The following is a 21,922-nucleotide window of genomic DNA, read 5'->3' as shown; positions in this document are numbered from 1 at the left end:
GGACTCTAGTGTAACTGTCACTCCACCCTCCTTTCTGATTTGCAAACAGGCAGAAGAGCAAGAGACGAATAAATCGGAACCGGAGGACGATGAGGATGAGTTAGACGATTTGCCCAGCAAGCGGCCGCACTGGAAAGGGATGATTTCCCGCAAGGCCAGCCAGACCAGCGTCTACTTGCAGGAGTGGGACATTCCCTTTGAACAGATTGAGCTGGGGGAGCCCATCGGCCAAGGGCGATGGGGGAAGGTTTACCGGGGAAAATGGCACGGAGAGGTGGCCATCAGGCTGTTGGAGATCGATGGGAACAATCAGGACCATCTCAAGCTCTTTAAGAAGGAGGTGATGAATTACAGGCAGACCCGACACGAGAACGTGGTGCTCTTCATGGGGGCGTGCATGCACCCCCCTCATTTAGCCATTATTACCAGGTGAGGACATAGAATTTAACCGCCGCACTGCTATGATTTTCATAGGGCTCTTACTGCGGATCAGAAAGCAGATGTAATGTGTAAGGCTCTGGGTTTGGAGCCATGGAGTCCAATGTCACCTCTCCACAGGCAGGTAAAGCAAGAGCAGTAGTAGCATATGGTTCCGGCACCCTGCCCTGCCGAAGTGACTCCTCCATGTGTGGGGAGCACTAGGGGTTGTCCAAGCTTCAAGCCTAGTCACTCTTTGACGTCTCCGCTGGCCGAAAGGTGTAGAGTGCGAAGCACTATTTAAAGCCGGTCAGGCTACCACAATCTGGCCTGTTGCGTTTGGAAAAGAAGTGTCTCATTTATATTTTCTCCCATCCAGAGAGCATATTCCTGAAAACAGAGAAATGTTCTAAGAGTCTGTACAGGGACCTGATCTGTTTACAAAATGCTGTCTCGTGAGCTGTCCTTTTCGTTTAGGGAAGACTCTTTGCAAAGCAAGAAACAGGAGAAAGAAGTTACCTTTCTCTTCCTGCCTTGGTTTTTAGTGGTTTGTGTACAGTACATGCTTAGTTTAGGCCTGGTTTTCATTTACACTGCTCCAGAAGTTGCAAAGGGGCCCGAAAGTGAGTGTAAAGGCCCACTTCAGGGCACTGCCAAAGTAGTGTAAAGGGGCCTATTGTAAATGGGGAATCAGGCCCATTTATATTTTCTAGACACTGTCTTTTGTTGAGGAGGGTCCTGTGTTATAAAACCCTGCCATCGACATCGTATGAAACTGACAGATCAAGCACTTTCAAGTCCTAGATGTATTTTTCCGCAAGGGAAGGATGGGTAAATGTTTAAGAACTTGCATTTTTCACCACATTGTAAACTCTTTCTCTCTCTTCTCTCCCCCCCCCCCCTTTTTTTTTTTGTAGCTTTTGCAAAGGAAGGACGCTTCACTCATTTGTAAGGGATCCCAAGGTATCTTTGGATATTAACAAAACCAGGCAGATAGCTCAAGAAATCCTTAAGGTAAGAGAGAACACTAGGCGAATGGAAGAGGTGGTTGGTTGCAGAATTAAAACTTTCTGGTGGCTTTTGAGCTGGGCAACATATTTGCAGTGACATTCCAAATCCTATGGAAGTCCGGAAGTCAAAACCCTGGATCAGGTTTGTCCAGAACTTCGCTGATGCCTGCAAATCATTCGAGTAAAGCTTGTAGCCGATTGCTCTGTCTTAGGCCTTGTCTGCAGTTAGGGTTTGCTTTGATTTCAGCCACCAGTGTAACTTCATCAGTGCAAGCTGTTATTGGACTGATGGGGGCAGATACTCAGCTAGTGTAAATGGTCCTAGCTCCATTGAAGCTCATTGCCATCAGTGAAGCTATGTCAACTTACCCCAAACGAGGATCTGCCCCCTCGGCTTATCCCTCTTTTGAAATCAGGGCAAGTAGCACCAGTGCAAATTGCAGCCAGTCGCCCCTTACCCTGACTCCGCGACATGCTTGCAGAAGGCAGCTACACCAGTGGCTGTAACTGGGGCGAATCACCAGTGTGGATGAAGTCTAGGATAAGAATTCTGCTATAGTAAGAGGAAGAAACTTTTTTTTTTTTAATGTCCAGGTGCTGCCTCATTAAGTCATGCAAGAGAGACCACCATTTATGCTAATGTATAAGAAATGATCATACCTGTGGATAACTTTGCTCTGGGATTACTTTACTTTAAATATAGTGCTGTGTTGAAGTTTTTGCTACAGACCGCTCTCTCCTCTACTGTTTGGAATGCAGATTATCAAAGCCAGTGATATGTTTCTTGGCTTATCTGGGCTTTTCCGTGCTGCAGAAAACTGGGCTAATCTCACTTCCTGCTTCTCATGAGATACTAATTACAAGGCATGCCAAATGCAAGACTCTCTTTGGCTTTCTCTGTCATTTAGTCTGTTTCTTGGGGCTGCTTGAGTTTACAGGCTGCTTTATGCCAAATGCAGATTCACAATAATGACTTGCCTCTTGGGCAGAAGATTCTTCCTGTTGACCAGGAAACTCCCAGTGTCGATGGATTTTTGTGAGGGGTTTTTATAGGACAATGCATGGGGCTGTGACTCAGGCAGCCTGCTTTCTATTCCTGTCTCTGCCCTCAGGTTGCCATGTGACCTTGGGCAAGTTACTCATTAACTTCCTTGACTTGGCTCTGATGAAAGCTTTTGAAATGCAGCCAGATGTGCTGTACTGCAGGGGTGGCTGGCTCAGCTTTCTATAATTCTGATCCGTGAGCTGGGGGAGAAACTTGGGGCTATATACTCGCTTCCCTCAATCCACCGTGGATCTCCTGCTGGTTTCAATGGGAGGCTGGCACAAAGATCATGGCTTTGTATATAAGCACCTAAGCTCTTGTTAAATAATATTGACTGTCCCATTCAGTATCACTCAGTGAGGAAAATGTGCTCAGCTTTAACGACTGCCATTTCTGCCCTCTTTTGCTTTCTTCCCCATCCTCCTTTACGTTTCTCTCCCCCTTCTCTGCCTGCACCTCTCCTCCTTTCTCTCTTCTGCATCTTCTAGCCCAAGTCTCTCTCCCCCTCTGGGCTTCACTCCACCTGCTTTCCCATCCCATCTGCTAAAATGGTCAGCAGCGAGAGGGTTCATATTGACATATAAAGTGTCTGTTAGGGTTAGGTCTCAACACCCCAGCGGCCTGGGAGTTCACACCTCTCAGCAGTTGTTTCCGGCAGTCTGTCTGCGGTCTTGGGGCCTTGTCTACACTTGACTTTTTTTTTTTTTATTTTGAACTCTCCCACCCTTGCACTTAACTTCTGCAGAGTCTGCATGGTGGGCCATATAGGGTGCATGCAGGCAGCAGGTGGCAGCGATCCTCCGACCCTGGGTCTACAGACCCGGCTTCACGAGGCTGATGCTACCGCACTGAAAACAGCGCTTTCTACCTTGCGGCCCGGGCTGGAGCTCGCAGTCTGAAGTCTAACGAGGGGCGTAGCGTCTTCACAGCTATTTTTAGCGCCGTAGCGCAAGCCCAAATCTGTCAACTCAGGCTCAGAGGCTCACTGTACAGACGTACCTAGCGGGCTGGGCATTTGACACTCCTCCTGTTCTCCTGCTGCTGAAGCCCAAGAGGAAAGCACTGTTCTGTTTCCTAATGCGCTAGGCAGGCTTGCTTTGTCACTGCTAGTGTCTGCCTGGGCTCGGGAAGGCAGCCGATTGCTGACGGAAGCTGGATAACGAATGCCCTGGCAGTAAATGAGCCAGATGCTTTTTCCACAGCACGTGGCAGGCAGTGCCACATTGTGGGCTTAGAAGCTGCATAGCTGGAGAGGGACGTTTCAGTCTCTGTGCTGCAGCAACCCAGCAGTATGTTACGGCAGGAGCTCTGGCCTATGGGCAGGAACATGGATTGGTATTAGGTACTCAAACTAAATGATGAGGCTGCAAGTACTGGAAATCTATTCCCTTCCCATCCCTGTCCCTCCTCTTCCCCCACTAACCTGCTGATCTGCATCCTTTCCCCTCCCCCTGTAGGGTACCAAGATTGTCAAAGCACAGAACCGGAAGCCCTGGCAGGGCTGTGTTGGGAAGGGGAAGGGGGTCTGGGAGCAGGGTAGTGCATTAGCCTGAGACTCAGAAGACAGGTTCAATTCCCTGCTCTCCCACAGACTTCCTGTAAGTCACCCAGGCTCCCTGAGCCTCCCGTCTGGAAATTGGCGATAGTAGGTCATGGGGTGGGGGATGGATAAATCTGTTAAAAGAATGTCACACACAACCAGGTCATATGGAAATGGGGGCTGTGTAAGGCAGGGTTACAGCCAAGTGTATCAATCTTTTCCAGGGCATGGGGTATCTTCATGCAAAGGGGATTGTGCATAAAGATTTGAAGTCCAAGAATGTCTTCTATGACAATGGCAAAGTGGTGATCACAGACTTTGGACTATTCGGAATTTCGGGTGTGGTGCAGGAGGGAAGGTAAGTTAAGGGTTAACGTCTCTAGTCCATTTCTGAAACAAGAAATAGTGACCAAGTAGACAAAGCGCCAGATTCTGATCTCCATTACACCGGTGTAAATTAGGAGAAATGATAGACATCTAACTGTAGACACCCAGGTTTGAAAAGGGGTGGGTGGGTGTGTGTGTGTGTGGGCAGAATTCATTACACTACAGCCCTCCTCTGCTTCCCAGGGTCTGTGGGGGACCATGGGAATTAGTATAAGATAGAGCAGCCTCCAGGCTGCTCTAAATTACATCAGGTGCTGAGCAGGCCCCTGCATAGCCTCAGAACATAAGGAGCAAGTGCAGGAATGGAGCCACCGAGAATTAGGCCCAGTACATTTATATGGCAAAAAATAAAACTTAAGAGAAGAAATTTAGAGTAAAAGACTTTCCATCAAGAGTTCCTGCAGCTAGCTCTGTGCTGTGCTCAAGGGCATGTGAAAGGGGTTAGCTAATCTCACTTCCTCCTTGAACTCAGGCGTGAAAATGAACTGAAACTGCCTCATGACTGGCTGTGCTATCTAGCCCCTGAAATTGTTCGTGAGATGTCTCCTGGGAAAGACGAAGACAAGCTGCCCTTCTCCAAGGCGGCAGACGTCTATGCTTTCGGGTATGAATGCGAATCGTTGGTAGAGCGTAGGGATGCGTGAACCCGCTAAATTATGGCCTGATCCAAAGCAAAGGAAAAGAACCACGTTAATTGGGATGGGCTTTGGATTGGGCCTCAAGCACAGAGACCTGAATAATGATGGGTTTTTCTTTTGTGCTGTTCAATCCCTTGCTGCAAAAGATGTAAGCCAGCAGCCTTTCCATCAGAGAGGATGGATTGCCTTGTGGTTAAGGCACAGGATGGGGAGGCAGGCGTTACATGTTTTATTCCAATATGATATTGGTTATGTCCTATAGCTGACGGGTGCCCCCATCTGTAAAACAGGGATGTCGGTACTCTGTCTTCCTCACAGGGATGTTGAGACTTAATTTATTTACCGGTGTTTCAGGACGGTTTGGTATGAGCTCCAAGCAAGAGAATGGCCTTTCAAGAGCCAGCCAGCTGAAGCACTCATCTGGCAGATCGGAAGCGGAGAAGGAGTGAAGAATGTCCTCGCTACAGTTAGCGTAGGGAAAGAAGTCAGTGTAAGTGGAAAGCCTTTCAAAGAGCCATTGATCAGAGATTCTGTACCAGGTCTGGAGAGGTGGGGGAAGCTTAATGTTGTATGTCCTTGAAGCATCAATCAAAATTATGAAGGAAAAGGAAAAAACACACCCTAAAAATCAATAGTACCTTACCAGCTATTTTGCCTCAGTTCAGATACATACATACTCAGATACCACGTGGCATTCTGGCCCAGTCATGGACAAGAGCTTCACTGCGCTAGGCGCTGTACACAAACAGAACAAAAAAAGTGCCAGCCTCAAAGAGCTTTACAAACTAGCTGCCGTTCTCATGGTGAAAGGCGTTCCCTTGCCCCAAACTCTGAACAGACTAGGAACTGGGTGCTTAGCTCATTGGGTGAAATCCTGGCCTCAGTAAAGTCAATGGCAAAACTCCCTTTTATTTTGGTGGGGTCAGGATTTTACCCCATAGTTTCCTAAGCCTGTCCCATTTTCTGTAGATTTATACTCACGTAATTTCCCCCAGACTGTTCCTCTTGGAGGAGGATAGTGTCAGATAGCACAGCTTTTGTATCCGCTTACGTTTACCCCTCTCAGTAAGAGCCCTGGATGTCTCCCTGCACCCTGGAACCTCTATGGCTCTCTACATGGGTGTCCAGCACCGCAAATGCTGGATCAGAATCCTGTGCCATCTCCTCATAGGACAGTGCAGCTGGGATTTCCAGAGGAGCCAGGAGAGAAGGGACAGCACAGTCACTGGGCTGGGATTTCTTTGATCCTGTGGCAGCAGCCCTTGTTCAAGTCCAGGGGCTGGAGCTCTTTTTGTGGAGAACCTGCAGGGTTGCTGTGTACGCTGCCCACAAGCTGGAGTAGGCTTCAGCCTCCATGTAGTTTCTCTCACACATCATTTGTTCAGGGGCTGGACACTTGTGTATTGGGGAGGTGGGGTGGATTAATATCACTCATCTTGTAGAAATCCGTAAGCTTTGTGTTCAGGCTGTTGGCAGGATTGTTTGAAGCATGTCCCCTTGTCCTGTATAACTGAGGTGGAATAAATAGCAGTCAAGATTTTTCAAGTGACTGGTGGCTTTGGGCACTCAACTTGAGAGACTCCAATTTTCAGAAGCTGCTGAGCACCTGCTGTCTGAAAATCAGGCTCCTTCAAAGTGTCACAAAAGTTGTGTGCCCAAAAACAGAAGCATCCAGAATCCCTAGTCATTTGGCCCCTGTCACTGGCCTCGTGAACTAAACAGGATGATAATGACCCCCCCCTCCCCCCCAATGTCCTCCTCAGGAAATCCTCTCCGCATGTTGGTCTTTCGACCTCAGCGAGAGACCCAGCTTTACTGTCCTCGTGGATATGCTTGAAAAACTGCCAAAACTGAACAGACGGCTGTCGCATCCTGGACACTTCTGGAAATCTGCAGAGTGAGTATCTCCTACTTACTTCCATAGGAGTGGGGTTGAACCTATAGAAAATATTACTTTTTTTCTCTTCTGTATAATGCTGTAATAACTGGGTTATATTTGATATTCACTAACTTAAAGGACACTTAACCCCTTCCCCAACATAAAAGGATTCATTCCATTTTTAAAATGTCTTTATTCATCTTCCCCCCCCCCCCTCCTGAAAATGCAGGCTCAAACATTATTCTTACTTTAAAAGGAAGAGTAAATCCATTGTCAGTTATTCACCCTTGGTTTTAAATCCGCTTCTGAGGTAGAAAGTCTATCAGGGTTGGTGGAAAGTGGCAGAAACAGCCATGTAACGTTTGTGGGAGGGGCCGTCTTGGCCTCAAGAGTGGGTGGTAGTGGCTGGAAAGGGGGCATGGCAAAGGGATGTGCTGGAATATATTCTGAGGATTGACCTGTGGGATTATAGCTGTAACCTAAATGGTGATGCAGTCATGAGTCCCTGAAGTAAATGATGGGGATAAATCAAAATCTGATGTGAAAGTCACCTTCGTGTGGAAGAATAGCATAAAGCCCCTTGTAACACAGGGCCTGAGCATTTTAACCTCAGTCTCGTGAATAGCCACTAACTCAGGGGGATGTGGCTTCTGATTCTGCGTGCATTGAAACCACTGGGAGTTCTTCTTGCCTTGACTTCAGTGGGAGCAGAATTGAGTCAACACTGTAGCTAGTGGGCCTGATTTCATCTCATACCAGTTTAATGTCAGTGTAACTCCATAAGCATTCGTTACGTGCTTACATGACTAATGTGAGGAAGGGCTACTCAAAAGAATAAGGATTCCCAGAATTGGGCCTTTACGCCCCGATTCAGAAAAGAATCCTGATCTCAGGAAAGCGCTTTATTTCCATTGAAGTCAGTGGGACTTAGGCACATGCTCAAAATTACGCATATGCTTGTATGCTTTCCAGAACCAGTTCCCCAAAGCAGGGTTTGTGAGGTACTGGGGAGAATTCCACTCTTAGGGAATATTTTGCTCATTGCTATATTTTCATGAACAGAACTTCTAATATTTATTTTTTTTTCTCTCTCTCCTTTTTTTTCCAATGGTTTGATCATCCTCTTTCCCATCTCTTAACCTTCCGTGATCCTCCTGCGGTATCTTGCCATAATGCCTCAAATGCTTCACCTTTTTCTGTATTGCAATGACCACTGCATTTCCTGATTTTCTACTTTTTGAACACTTCACCAATTTCCCTGTGCAAAATCTTCCTGACATGGAATTCTGAATACTTTGAATTCCTTCTGAAATGTGACTTTCCTCCAAGACCCTGGCATCCTGACTATACAAAAGGACACTACTCTCAGCAAAGAATGAACATTTACTGTCCAGTCATTGATAAATAGAGCGTTCTGATATTTTCCCTCTCCATCAATCTCTGCTTTAATCATAAAGCGCCGTGAATCCTTTATACTTGTCCCATTATAGTAATTTTTCTAAAGCTAGAACACAAATGTTCTTAAAAAGAACACCTCAAATATATCACCAGTTATACAGATACTGCGCAATGGCCTGCTGCTGGGAAGGCCAAGTGTCGTCTTTGCACCCTGAATGCTACAGCAGCGACAATGGGGCAATTTAACCTTCGTCCTTGCTGCTGTTGATTGAGCTCTGACCTTTAAGAAATGTGATCACAGACTCTACGGGATGAATTATAAAATCCTAGACAATTTCAAGGGTTTTGAAACGTATTTGAAAATGATGTTGAAACTTAAGCTAAAATATATGTAAGCACATGTATTGTATATAATTATGCTGCTTTTCCTACCTGTGCTTCTGTTTTAAGAGAAATAGCCTGTTCTTTTTTTTTTCTCCCCTCCGGTCTAATGAGATTTTACCTTAGAAATCCCTCTTTGATTGAGTTAGCGGAGTTAGATAGTGAAAGGTGGGCCGGATCCTGTTTTTGTGCCTAGAACTCCCAGTGAATTCAGTGGCAATTCCACACCCACAGCAGTTACAGGATGAGGTCAGTAGCTGATGGAGCTACAGTGGAGCTGAATCTCTCCCTTTGTGTCTAATCTCCTGAGATGTAATTAACCGTAACATAGAATGTGACCTGTACACTGTCTGTCTGAAAATCCCCACTTACCTTATAAAGCACATCTTAATATGGATGGTTCTGTTTCATAGCTGAAAGGCTAAGATCATCAATAGCTTTTTTTTTGCACGTAGGGATTTGGGGTCAGATTTTTAAAGATCTTTAGGTGCCTAAAGATGTGGATACTTAATGGGGCTTTCAAAAGCACGCACATGTCTGCTCCCATCAGACCCTTTATCTGAATACCTTTCCTCTACACATTGAGGTATTTTTAAAATCCTTTTGAAAGGTGTTGGACTGACAGCCCTGGAGAGGGAAGCTCTCTGTTTAGCCCCAGCCTACCACCAGCATGAGTGTTCCTCAACGTGCCTCCGCCCGGTTTGATAGGGTGGCTGGATCTCCAACCCCATTTTGATTGGCCAGGAAGGACCTCACTGAATTCCAAATGTGACTGAGCATTTGCCACTAGGGATGGGATTGGGATCACCCATTAAGTAAAAGTTCAGCCACAGCCAGCCTTGACTCACTTTTAACCTGCTATGTAGAGGTGAAGGGCTCCCTAACCCATTACCAAGTCCCTGCTGAGCCATCCAGTCTCCGTTGTGACATTTTCCCCTCCCTTTGTATTCACTTACGCTGATCCTTCTTTCTGTGAATCTAAATCATTTACCCATTTGGGTGACGTGACTGCTCATTGGCTATGAGGTTTGTCTAGCAAATCGGACTCAGCGGCGTGTCCAAAAGGAGTCTGCTTTCCTTGCTGTAGATGACTACAGTATTAGACTGCACGTTTGGTACATCTTAATGTCCAGTGTTTCTGTTCAGTGACTATCGTGTTTCTCTGCACAATAAAGGACACTTCTGCTAGATAAGTGGCCACGTTGAATTTTTATGAATGGTCTGGCACCTTTTTGCTAACTTAACATTTCCCAAAACTTTGGAAGGTCAACTTCCCTTCAAGAAGATGAATCCAGTAGTGGCCCCTATAGGCCCCATCCCATGTGTTCTCAAAGGCATCCCCAAAAGAAGCTGTCACTGAGGGCTTGTCTATATGGGGAGATGGACTGGAACAACTATGCAGAGAAAGCTATTCTGCAGTGGCTATTTTGGAATGGGTCCCCATGTGGGCACACTTCTGGAATAAGTCACTTTATTCTGGAATGATTAGTGCACTTCCAAAGCACAGTGAGTAATCTGGAATAAAATCACTTTTTTATTCTGGAATAGTGTGTGGAATAGCGTATTCTGCAATAACTAGTATGGCCAATTTCCCTGTATAGACAAGCTCTCAGAGTAGTTCGTGTAGATCTTTATAAATTGATCCTTCCTCTCCTTTTTTGCATGCTTTTAATGGAGATATATTGTAAGTGTTAACAGTGTTAATTATCAACATTGGCATTTGAGTTGGTGTCCACTGAATAAATGGAGCAGCTCACAACTCAGAGCTATTGTTTCAGGCTCAGGCTGTTTCAGGCAGACATTACTGGACTGGTTACATTCAGGTCATGTTTTTGAAGGTTTTCTTCATAACCGTAACAGCTAGAGACTGACTTCTCATTTTTTAAATGCAAGCTGTGTGATTTCTGAGGCACAATAGAGAAACAGAAGTTCACACCCTCTCTGGCAAATTGTTTGGGTTCACCATGCACTTTGAGAATCTCTACACTAACCCCTTGATTTATTTTAGGATAAGCCTCACAATGTATAATTCTCTAAAGCTTGCTTCTAGTGACTGCAAACTAACTCTTAATTGTTTTTTTTTTCTTCCTATCTTTTTATAGGTTGTAGCTTCTGGTGCAATAACTGGGTCTGCCTTGCATGCTTCCATGTGTTGTATCCTAATCGACAACTTGGACAATCATCTCTCACTTAAAAACAAAACTACCAAATTTTTTAACCTTTGGACATAACCAACACTTTATGAATTCCTCTCTCCTGTCTTTTCTCTTGGTGTGGGCTGTTAGCTTGAATAACAATGCTTGTCTTCAAGAAAAATTGCTGTCAACTAACAACGTGGCCATTTGTATTCACTTCTGAATCATTTCAACAGGACAGGCTGTAGCTTCTTCCTTGAAATGGTCTTGTGATTACTGTCTAACGCCTACTACTAGCAAGGCATAAGCAACAGAAATGGCACTCTGTGCTTGGATTCTGTGGTTGTGGGTTGTTTTGTAGTTGCTAAATGTTGTTGTTTTCGGTTGTGCATTCTGCAAGTCTCATCCAACAAAGAGTGGTGCAGCTGTGAGTCCTTAAGTTACACCTCAAATCGTTATTGCTGTGCTGTGTAGCTGCTGAATGTTTTGTTCTCACAGGCACAAATTGTCATTAAGAACCAATGCTGAACGGGGTGGCAAGTTTGTATAATTTTTGGTGGTGCCCAGAATGGGTCCAAGTCTACCCCACCCCACCCCCATGCCTGCCTTGTAAGCAGAGAGATATTTTTAAATAATGTAAAAATGGACTGGAACAGTAAGCGTTTAACAGTTTCCCTATATTGCACAATGTGGGGTGGGAGGATGAGGGCTCTGGCTGGGGGCGAGGGGTCTAGGGTGGGGCTGAGGATGAGGGGTTCATGGTGCAGAAAGGGGCTCAGGGCTAGGGTAGAGGGTTGGGGTGGGGCCAGGGATGAAGGGTTGAGGGTGCAGGAGGGGGCTCAGGACTAGGGCAGAGGGTTGAGGTGCAGGGGGGCTCTGGCTCTGGGGTGGGGCAGGGCTGGGGATGAGGAGTTTGGGGTGCAGGCAGGCTGGGGCTGGCAAGGAGGACTCCAGTCCCCCGTCTCCCTCCTGGCAACACACTGACCCAGCACAGTCACTGCATGTGCTCCTGAGGCTGGGCCCCTCTCAGGTCCAGGAAGCCCCCTCGCCTCCTTGTGGTGCTGGGGTGGGGGGGAGAGGAGCAGGCTGCCATCACGTGTGCGCCTCCTCCCTCCACAGGTGGCAATTGTACCTCAGCCTGCCACTGGCGCCGCTCCCTTTTGTAGCCGGCAGCTATTAGGGCCAGAGCAAATTTCCATTGAAACCAGTAACCACTTTTTGTCATTGACTTAAATGGGAACTGGTTGAGGAGTTGAGTGACTGAGACTTAGGCCCTGAAAGGGTATTTGGGCTCTCACTTCCACTGAAATCAGTCAGTGAACGCCTCGCTTTCCAGGGGAGCGAACTGGAAGGAGGCAGGTTTCCTTGCTCGAGGTGTGTCTACGCTAGAACCACTTCTGCAGTACAGCTGCAGCTTTGACGCTGTAGTGTAGACACTACTACAGCGATGGAAGAACCCCTTCCATCACTGTAAAACCACCACCTCTGAGAGGCAGTATCAAGGTCGAGGGAAGAATTCTTCTGTTTCACAGCCCTGAGCGTTGTAGTGAAGCCGACTTACCTTTATAGTGTAGAGCAGCCCTCGGTTTGAGACCAGTTGTAACTTTTAAATGACTTTTTTCTCCCTCCCCTTTACACACTCACACAGGCCCAGGAACAATCCAGCCATTTGAATTTTATCAGTCATTTGATTAGCGTTGCTAATTAGGGCCCCTATTCAGCAAAGGGCTTTGCTTTAAGTTCCTCTACTTCAATTTAAGCATGTGTCTAAGAGCTTTGCTGAATCAAGCTCAAGCACAGCATATTTTTTTAAATTTAAATCTTAGGGACACTCAGGAAAAATTAATCAGAGTTAACTTTTTCCATTGGAAAGCAAGGAGTTCACTGACTGATTTCAGTGAAAATGATTAAAGTCTTGTGTGGACACTCTCTCATTCAGGGTTAAACTAAATTAAAGCTACTTTAATTTTGAATGAGTGGCCACACAGGGGTTTAGGCAGTTTAACAAATCCACTTTAAATTCACATCTCTGGTTAATTAGGATTAACCTTCCTTAGAGGCCACATGTAGACAAGCCCTTACAGATCATGAGTTCTAACAAACGTTTTAGTTTGGCAGGCTATGAAGCGAGAGCCACTATCAGTTTGCACTAATTTTCAATGAAGACAAATGATTTCCAGTGAGTGTTTTCTGGAGATGAGTATCAGAGAGGTAGCCGTGTTAGTCTGGTTCTGTAAAAGCAGCAAAGAATCCTGTGGCACCTTATAGACTAACAGACGTTTTGCAGCATGAGCTTTCATGGGTGAATGCCCACTTTGTCGGATGCAAGAGTCTGGAGATAAATGTCTTTACATACATGATATTACATTTCCAGATAGCCAGGTGCTTGTGTACAATATTGTACAGTAAAAGAAAGTACTCTTCAATTAACTCATTTGTGGCACCTGCCTTTAAGTCATCTAAGGAGAAGGTTTTTTTTATATTGAATCTTTCAAGATAGTGCTAACGGACCTTTAGTAAATGTAGGAAGGTCTCTTTCCACTGACCATTAGTACAGTCTGGAGAGGGGAAAAAAAAAAGGGGTTTTAAAAGATTGATCCTTTTCCTTGATGGAAATTGACCTTTCAATAGTAATCTTCCTCCTCCCACCTTAACAATGGTTTCCCAGACTTTATTCCTTTTCTCCCTACCCCAGTTAAGAATTAATCTAGTTTCTTACCTTTGATCAATCTGGGCAGGGGAGAGCCATTTTGGGAGAGGGAGATTTTCAAAAGCACAAAGGACAGCTGGGTTCCAACACCCATTTAAAGTCAGTAGGTGTCGGGCGTCCTGCACACATTTTGGGCCTTTGAAAATTCCCCACCTGGTTGGTTGGTTTGTTTATTTTTTCTTCCCCCCCACCCCTTCTGGAATGTTCTTCTCTTTGAAGCAGAAAAGATTTGCACTGGGGTCAAGGACTTCAGGATCAAGCCCTGTTATCAAAGTTCATTTTATTTGCTGATCACGGCACTTCAACTTCTTTGTTGGACGACCTTGCATTGTGCTGAACTGCAGAGTGTAACACATTTTATTTCCTTTATAGGATGTTTTTTATAAGGGCTGTTTATAGGGCTCTTTGTACAACGAATCAAAAATAAAAAAGAATGCATAACTTTTTTTCCCCTCCCTTCCCCACTCTTTTCAGCATTAACAGTAGCAAAGTTGTCCTCCGTTTTGAAAGATTTGGCTTGGGAATCCTGGAATCAAGTAATCAAAAGATATAACATGGTGTGTAATTATCTTGTTGATACTATTGTCTACCTGCTTACACACATCGGAAACCTTCGCAGCATCTTCCGAACTATGAAACTGGTGCAGCCCTACCTGCAAGCCACACGACCCCTCCGTTCAAACTGGCGTATGTTGTTTCTGAAGTCCTGAGTTCTGCCTAAGCACCAGCAATTATTTAAAAAATGTTTACATCAGATGTTTCTCTATGTGAACTATATTTTTTTAACATGATGATGATAATAAAGGTGATTTTAAGATTTTTCTTTAAGTGCAAGCATTCAAACGGCACTGAAAAGAACTGCTCCCCCAGTTCTTCATTGCATCTGTGGAGTAACTAAGGGCTAATTTCTGCACTGCAAATCATGCACAGTTTCCACTGAAGCTGATAGAGGTTGCACGTGTGTCAGAACAGCTAGCTTTAAACCACTAATGCAGCCAATTCAAGTGAGAAGGAATGGTGTTATGGCCCCATTGTGTCTCCATAAGGAAACTTCTAAAAGAACTTTAGATTTTTATTATATTGAAAGGAAATGCATGGATTGTGTTATGGTTTGGGCAAACTAATAAACTCTGGATTACTGATCTTCTCTGGAAATTTTGTCCAAGCTTGGGCTGGTTCTGATCTCAGTTACATTGCTGCAAATCTGGAATACCTCCACAGTGGAGTTAACTCAGAGTCCAGATTTACACTGAGATCAGAATCCTGCCCTTTTGTCTTGACTATTGATTAGAGTGGAACCCTTTTCTAGCATAGTTCATTTATTCATAAAATAGCAGAGGGTGGGATTTTCAAAAAACCCCAAAACCATGAGGGGAGTGGGAGCATCATAATCTCACTGGCTTTCAGTGAAAACTGGGCACCTTAATCCTTTAAGGGTTTTTTGATCTCAACTTTAACTTTTACAGATTCACAGTAATCAGAGTTGCCATCTGCTTATTGCAGCACTGTACTTAGTTGGGACTTAAATTCTTCTCCATTGTAAATGGAGTTTCACTGTAAGCAGGTTCCACAGTAATTGAATAATGGGTACTAGGATCCAGTCCATGCCAGCTGCATTCGAGACCATATAATCCACGTTCAGGGCCTGCTTCTGCTCTCACTTACAATGGTGTCAATCAGGAGTGATTCCACGGGTGTCCGTGGAGTTACACAGCTGTAAAATGAGTGTAAAGGAAATGAGAGCTGGATTCGTACTATTTACTATAACTGTGCTGGTGATGGTAATACATGTGGCTGTGTATCACTTCAGAGTGGATTCAGTTTAAAAAAAAATTACCTACTGCCTAGAGTGAGACCCCAGAAAGATCCAATAATTATTCCCCTTCTTCTTTCCTCCCCCCCCCCCCCATCTTCAGTGTGTCTACAGTACAGGAACTGGACTATGGTTTTAATCGGCTTTGGCCCTTTATTAGCACTACTAACATTTTAACAATGCAAAACAACATGGCTTTTAGTGGAAAAGAGAAACTGCCTTCAAACAACCTTACTAGACTAGGGAGGCGCTGGTAAATAAGCGGTAACTATAGATGGCCTGACTTTGAAAGTTGTTCAGCCCCTGCGGAGCCTGTTGACTTCACTGGGAGCTGCCTTTGAAAATCAGGCCCAGGATGTCTGGTACCTCAGGGTGAACAGAACGCTTCATTTCCTGGTGTGCTCTTCCTGCAGAGTTCAGTTGTACTGCTTTGCCCTAGGCTGACAATTCAGGCTAGACTTCTGAACAGCCTGTTTAGTTCATCCTAGTTATTAAGTCCTCTGCATATGAATGAAAGAGTGACATGAACACAAACAGGAGAGCTGAGTTTTGGATGTTTCCTTATACTACTCTCTAGATCAAACCAGTACTTGAGTTCCCCCTCCCACCCAATACAGAAGGCAGGTATATATATTACAGAACATGAAAAGAGTTGCCTTTCCAAGTGGAGGGGTCAGTGCTAATGAGGCTAATTCAATCAAGGTGGAAGAGGCCTATTCCCAACAGTTCACAAGAAGGGGTGAATATACATACCTGCCTACTGTATTTTTCACTCCATGCATCTGATAAAGTGGGTTTTAGCTCACGAAAGCTTATGCCCAAATAAACTTGCTAGTTTCTAAGGTGCCACAAAGATTCCTCATTGTTTTTGCTGATACAGACTTACACAGCTACTCCTCTGAAACCTGTCCCCAAACTAGAATGATTTCTGATGACACAGCATGGAGTTCCCGGAAATGCGCCCCCCACCCCCTAACAACATGGTATCACTTTTAGTTCTTTCCAGTGGCAGTTGCAAAAAGTAACCACTCTTTAAAAGCTTCATTTCCCTTTTCAAAGTGAAAGCTTGATGTGCAAAAGTTTCAGGGAGATTTTTAGCTGCTTTTTATTTGTCACCAGTGACAGTGCTGGGTGCAGGACTTGATTCTCATGCTTTTATTCTGAAAAAAAATCAGGCTTGAAGCATTTGTGTTTTGTGTTTTTAAAAAAAAAAAAAAAAACACCTAAGACTGACAGGGGTCTTACAATGAGGAAGAAAGTCCGGTCTTGAGCCATCTGATGTGAGCCATGTCTCATGTTTTGTCTTGTGTTTTAAAGGTTGGATTTTGTTTGAGGCAAAACCCACAAACTCAGCACTTTTTGCATAGAAACAAAGGCGCCACGTTCTGATTAGTGGAATCGTCCCACCCAAATGGACGTGCATATGAGCTGCAAAGGCCGTGTTAATGTGCAGCTTGTATGCTGGCTTTAGGCAGCCCTGCATGTACAATACCCTGGGCTGCCCCCACATGCAAGGGGCTGTGCACAGGTGCCACTGCCAAATTGGGGGTCCCATGCATAGAAATGTGTGAGCCATGCCCCCTGGACTGCCGCTCCATGACTCCTAAGAAGACTTTGTTTTTATATGGTGCAGATCTCAAATCACAAAGATGGGTAAGATCTGTTCTCATAGGTGGGGAAACAGAGGGCTTGTGGAGCAGCCGCTCTGAGGCTGCATCCTCACTAGGAGAAAATATCAGAACGCACCCCGAGTTAATTAACTACAGGTAAAATCCTAGTGAATACCAGGCAGTTGTTTTTTCCACAAGCTATCAGGTCAAGTTACAGACTGTTTAACTTCACCCGCTAACTTGTACAAAAACTGCAAATTGTGTTGTCTTCTCTAGGATTTTTATCTCTAGCTAAGAATGCACATCTACCACCTTGCTTTGTGAAGACAAGGCCCATGCATCTTCCAGTCTCCCAGACTGGGAAATATGTCCCAGATCCTCGCAGGTATTTAGGTGCCTAATTCCCAGTGGCTTCAATGGGTGACAAGTGCCGAAATACCTGGCACAATCTGGGCCTGAGATCCCATTTCAGGTTTTCTGGGAGGCTTCTATGTGCTGTCTTTGCCAGAATTCAATATTCAGGCCAGATGTCAGTCTGGACCCTTCAGGCTGTGGGGAGCCCCACCCCCCAAAGCCTTGAGTAGAGTGCAAGGGACCGCAAACAGCACATTGGTTTGAAGGCTCTGAACCTTAATTTTTAATAACCCTTTTCGATTGTACTCCGACCCCTTAAAATCTGTCTAGCATTATTACTGCAGACCGCTTTTCTGAGTTAATGTGGTAAGATGCTTCATTTGCCTTGGGCATCAGATACTATGTTAGATTTAAATATTTGGTTGCTAAAAATGAGGGGGTGCCCAGTCTTTCAGAAAGGGGCAGTGGGAGCAGAGGAACTCTAGGAGGTAGAGATGCACCAGTTGAAAGAATGACAAGTGTAGGAAAGGAGGGTGGCACTGTGCATTATAGGTGTATAAATAAAATATCCATGCTCCCAGGTAACACTAAGCAAGTGGGCAAATGCTTTAGCTAAAATAAAGGTCTTGTTTTGCTGGAGGGTGTAGCAGATCTATGCAGATACAATGGCTTTGTCCCATCAGGCACCCTATCCCATTACATCTATAGCAGGTGTGATCTCACATGCACATTCCAGCAGCAGCAAGCTGGGTAATAGCTGCTGGTACTGGTACTGGTTCATGACTTCTGCTATAGAACTGCCTGGGGTGTTGGTACTTAAGGGAAATACAATCCCTTGGGGAAAAGATACTAATCCTATTGAAGCTCTGGGGGTTTGCTAGTGACTTCAGGGGGGCTAGGATTAGACACTTAAATTAAACAAATACTTTGTGGCAGTTCCATTTCAGACCTTTCCCCCACCCCACCCCGTGCACATTACGGCATGCAGACAAAATAGGGTCGTGGACGTGCTTTGAAATGTTAGAGTTCATGTTTTCAAATTGGGGGTGGGGGTTGCAGCTAGTTTCTTTCTCTAGGACATGCAAAATGACAGCCATGCTTCTAGAGGCCACATATGAAAATCTGGCCCCTGATTTTTTTTTTCACAGAGCAAACAAGATGGCATAAATGATTCCTAACTTCCATGTTCCAGACGGTGTAATAACAAGTAGATGCTAAGTCAACACATGCTCAGTCTCTTACAAATATTGTGTTCAAATGTTTATAATGTGTGTGTGTGTCGAATGTAAAACTGGTTTGTGTGATAGTTACTGATCCCACCATAGCTTTATTTAATTAAATGAATAAAAACCCCTTGAGTGTAACTGTATTTGTAGCAAGCTATTTACACCATATGGTTTTGCCGATTGAAAAAATACTAATATTTGCTCTTATCTCCAAAGCTGAAGACTGAATTGTGCCATCAGTAATAAGCAGGATTCAGTTTCATTAGAAGATTTAGCTTAAATATTGATGGCACAATATGTGCCTAAATGAAGGGGGAAATTAGACTTCAGTGCATCTCTAAATTACATGAAATAAAAACAGATGTTAAGACTTATTAGACAAAACCTCCATTAGCTTCAGAAAGTGTTTTTGGCTAAGTAAAGATCTTGTGATTTGAAAGTTGTTCCATTTGTATACTTTTAGTCTTTGCGTTCTGAATTATTAGTCCTTCATGTAACTGAAGAACATGACTTTGGTTTGAATATGTGGCATTGGCAACAGCCTTGATGTACTCATAGCAATTAGTTTCTGCAAGCTGTGTGGGTAAAACAGGACCCTACAGCAGGGCGTTCCAAACCTTTGGAGAGGCACAGCTTGGTAAGGTGATGGTCTTGAATGCTCTTCCCCTCCTATTCCCCACAGCACAGACCACTGACTTCTCATAGTTGTGTTAACCATTCTCCCACCCATTCATTAGCAGCTAGCCTTCTTGTGGCAACATGCAAAAGTAATGGGAAAGTGATGCATTCTTAACTGTCCTTCAATAAAATGATCAGCTGGAACTGTCTAGCACAGTTTGAGATCCACTACCCAAAAATTACTTGCACATTTTAGAAACCTTATTCACAGAAACACAGGGCTATGTTACCCATTCCCTTCTAAGTAGAACTCCCAGATACATTTCAATGGGAATGGCACAATAGTCCCAATACAGGGCTCTTTATATCCCGACAGATTCTGATACCCTTACCCACATCGAGCAGCACTTTACTGAGAACTGCTCGGTGGTCCAGATCTTCAGCAGGCGTGTGGTGAGATCAATGGAGCAACACTGATTTACGCTAGCTGAAGACCTGCCTGATGTGAGTTAAGGTATTAGAATCGTGCAGTTATTTTAACTGTCTAATATCTTGGATCTAAAACTGTTTTCTTGTTTTAAAGAAGAATTTACAAAAGTCTGAGCTGTGAATGGTGTCTTTGGGTCTGATTGCTGGTGAAAATGGGAAGTAACTCAGTTGATGTCAATGGTGTGAAAAGAATCAGGCCCATTTATTCCTTAACCCGTGTTGCTAACTGAACTGGGTCTTTATGCTGCATTGTTTTATGATTGTTTGTACTATTTCTTTTTGTGGTGATGTTACGTAAGGGAGTGACTAGCACGGTAAGCCTGTATCGTTTTAGCCGTGTAAATGTGAAGCTTGCTGTACAATACTGCTACAATAGCCACGACTTCCGTAGTGTATGTAAATGGAGTCTGTAATATGGTGAAAATTGACATTTTCTTTTCAAATGTGATGTAAACTTTGTACAGTAAATTTTTTTTATATTTTCTATCAACTGAGTTTGTCTTCCAGAATTGCTATTAATTTAATTAAAATTGTTAGTATTAACAAAGGGTTCTGTATTAGTTTATGCAACTGGCAAAAAAAAAATTGCACTCTATGCTAATAAAATTCTGGATATTTAGGATTCTTTTCTGTGAATAAATCTCTGCTCTGGATAAAACAAAAGTCATAGAATTGTGTGGGGTGTTTTTTGGTTCGACTTGGGGTTGATTTACGATATAAGCAGGTTTCTAAACTCACTGAATATTTTACACTTTTGGTGCTGAAAGATCTCAGAGTATTTTACAAATACATTGTTATGACAGGAATGCCCAGAGGACCCAGGAATTCCTTATGCCAGGTGCAATACAAACCCATAGTAAGAGACCGTTCTCCTCCTAGAATGCTCAAATTCTAAACAGACAAAATAGAGAAGAGAAACAATAGGGTGAATGACTTACCCAATGACACACACTAAGTGCATGGTTAAGTTAGAAATAATGCCTGTCTCCCAATCCTCTAGACCACAGTCTCCCCTACATTATAGTAAACATACTAACCATTAAATGCAGCACTTCCCACATTGTAAACATAAAAAAAATGACAGGAAGGGTGGCTGGCAGAAAAGAGCACAAGAGTGACAGTAATTTCACATGGCTGCTCAGCAGCTACATATCAGCTCGATAGGTTAAGAACATAAGAACGGCCGTACCGGGTCAGACCAAAGGTCCATCTAGCCCAGTATCTGTCTACCGACAGTGGCCAATGCCAGGTGCCCTAGAGGGAGTGAACCTAACAGGCAATGATCAAGTGATCTCTCTCCTGCCATCCATCTCCACCCTCTGACGAACAGAGGCTAGGGACACCATTCTTTACCCATCCTGCCTAATAGCCATTTATGGACTTAGCCACCATGAATTTATCCAGTTCCCTTTTAAACATTGTTATAGTCCTAGCCTTCACAACCTCCTCAGATACGGAGTTCCACAAGTTGACTGTGCGCTGCGTGAAGAAGAACTTCCTTTTATTTGTTTTAAACCTTCTGCCTATTAATTTCATTTGGTGACCCCTAGTTCTTGTATTATGGGAATAAGTAAATAACTTTTCCTTATCTACTTTCTCAACATCACCCATGATTTTATATACCTCTATCATATCCCTCCTTAGTCTCCTCTTTTCCAAGCTGAAGAGTCCTAGCCTCTTTAATCTTTCCTCATATGGGACCCTCTCCAAACCCCTAATCATTTTAGTTGCCCTTTTCTGAACCTTTTCTAGTGCTAGAATATCTCTTTTTTGAGGTGAGGAGACCACATCTGTACACAGTATTTGAGATGTGGGCGTACCATGGATTTATATAAGGGCAATAATATATTCTCAATCTTATTCTCTATCCCCTTTTTAATGATTCCCATTTGGTCATCTTTTGCCCTTTTCTCCACAAAGTGCTCAATCAAAAACCACTTAATGGGGCTTGGGTGGTAAAAACTGAATCATGCACGGACATGTGGCTTGCCCATGTGACTCCAAACTCCATCTTGGAGCTGGACTTTGCACAGGAGAGAGGAGGGGGTCTCCAACCACAAGAGAGAGTCTATTTAAACCTCTGGGAGATCCCTCCATTTTGTCTTCAGCTGGCAAAAGAAGGAGCCTCTCCGTGCCGAAGGATACCTGAAAGAGACTGGAACAAAGGACAGTAACTACAGGGGGTGAGAGTGATTGCTGGACCCAGACTAGCAGGAGACTAGTCTGTAACAGGAAGCTTACTGGAACTGGTGAGGTTTTATGTGTATTCAGT

At 44.3% G+C, this 21,922-nt stretch overlaps 1 protein-coding gene across 14 annotated transcripts in view; it reads left to right on the top strand.

The window, feature by feature from the left end:
- Window positions 1-18,982, top strand: part of KSR1 (kinase suppressor of ras 1) — a 149,245-nt gene extending 130,263 nt beyond the window's left edge. For 11 of the 14 annotated variants that reach the window (XM_039508233.1, XM_039508237.1, XM_039508232.1 and 8 more), the window contains 7 exons: window positions 50-429; window positions 1,335-1,431; window positions 4,237-4,370; window positions 4,872-5,003; window positions 5,392-5,527; window positions 6,801-6,934; window positions 14,015-18,982. In XM_039508233.1, coding sequence (XP_039364167.1) covers window positions 50-429; window positions 1,335-1,431; window positions 4,237-4,370; window positions 4,872-5,003; window positions 5,392-5,527; window positions 6,801-6,934; window positions 14,015-14,093 — 1,092 coding nt within the window. In that variant the 3' untranslated portion in view covers window positions 14,094-18,982. Of the gene's footprint in view, window positions 1-49; window positions 430-1,334; window positions 1,432-4,236; window positions 4,371-4,871; window positions 5,004-5,391; window positions 5,528-6,800; window positions 6,939-8,245; window positions 9,779-10,797; window positions 11,322-14,014 lie in introns of those variants that run through there. The other 3 variants (XM_039508229.1, XM_039508226.1, XM_039508230.1) reach the window with 3 other exon arrangements.
- Window positions 18,983-21,922: the final 2,940 nt, after the last annotated feature.

Source organism: Mauremys reevesii, linkage group 20, assembly GCF_016161935.1.
Source record: "Mauremys reevesii isolate NIE-2019 linkage group 20, ASM1616193v1, whole genome shotgun sequence".
NCBI lineage: Eukaryota > Metazoa > Chordata > Testudines > Geoemydidae > Mauremys > Mauremys reevesii.
This window is presented reverse-complemented; position numbering and strand designations above follow the sequence as displayed.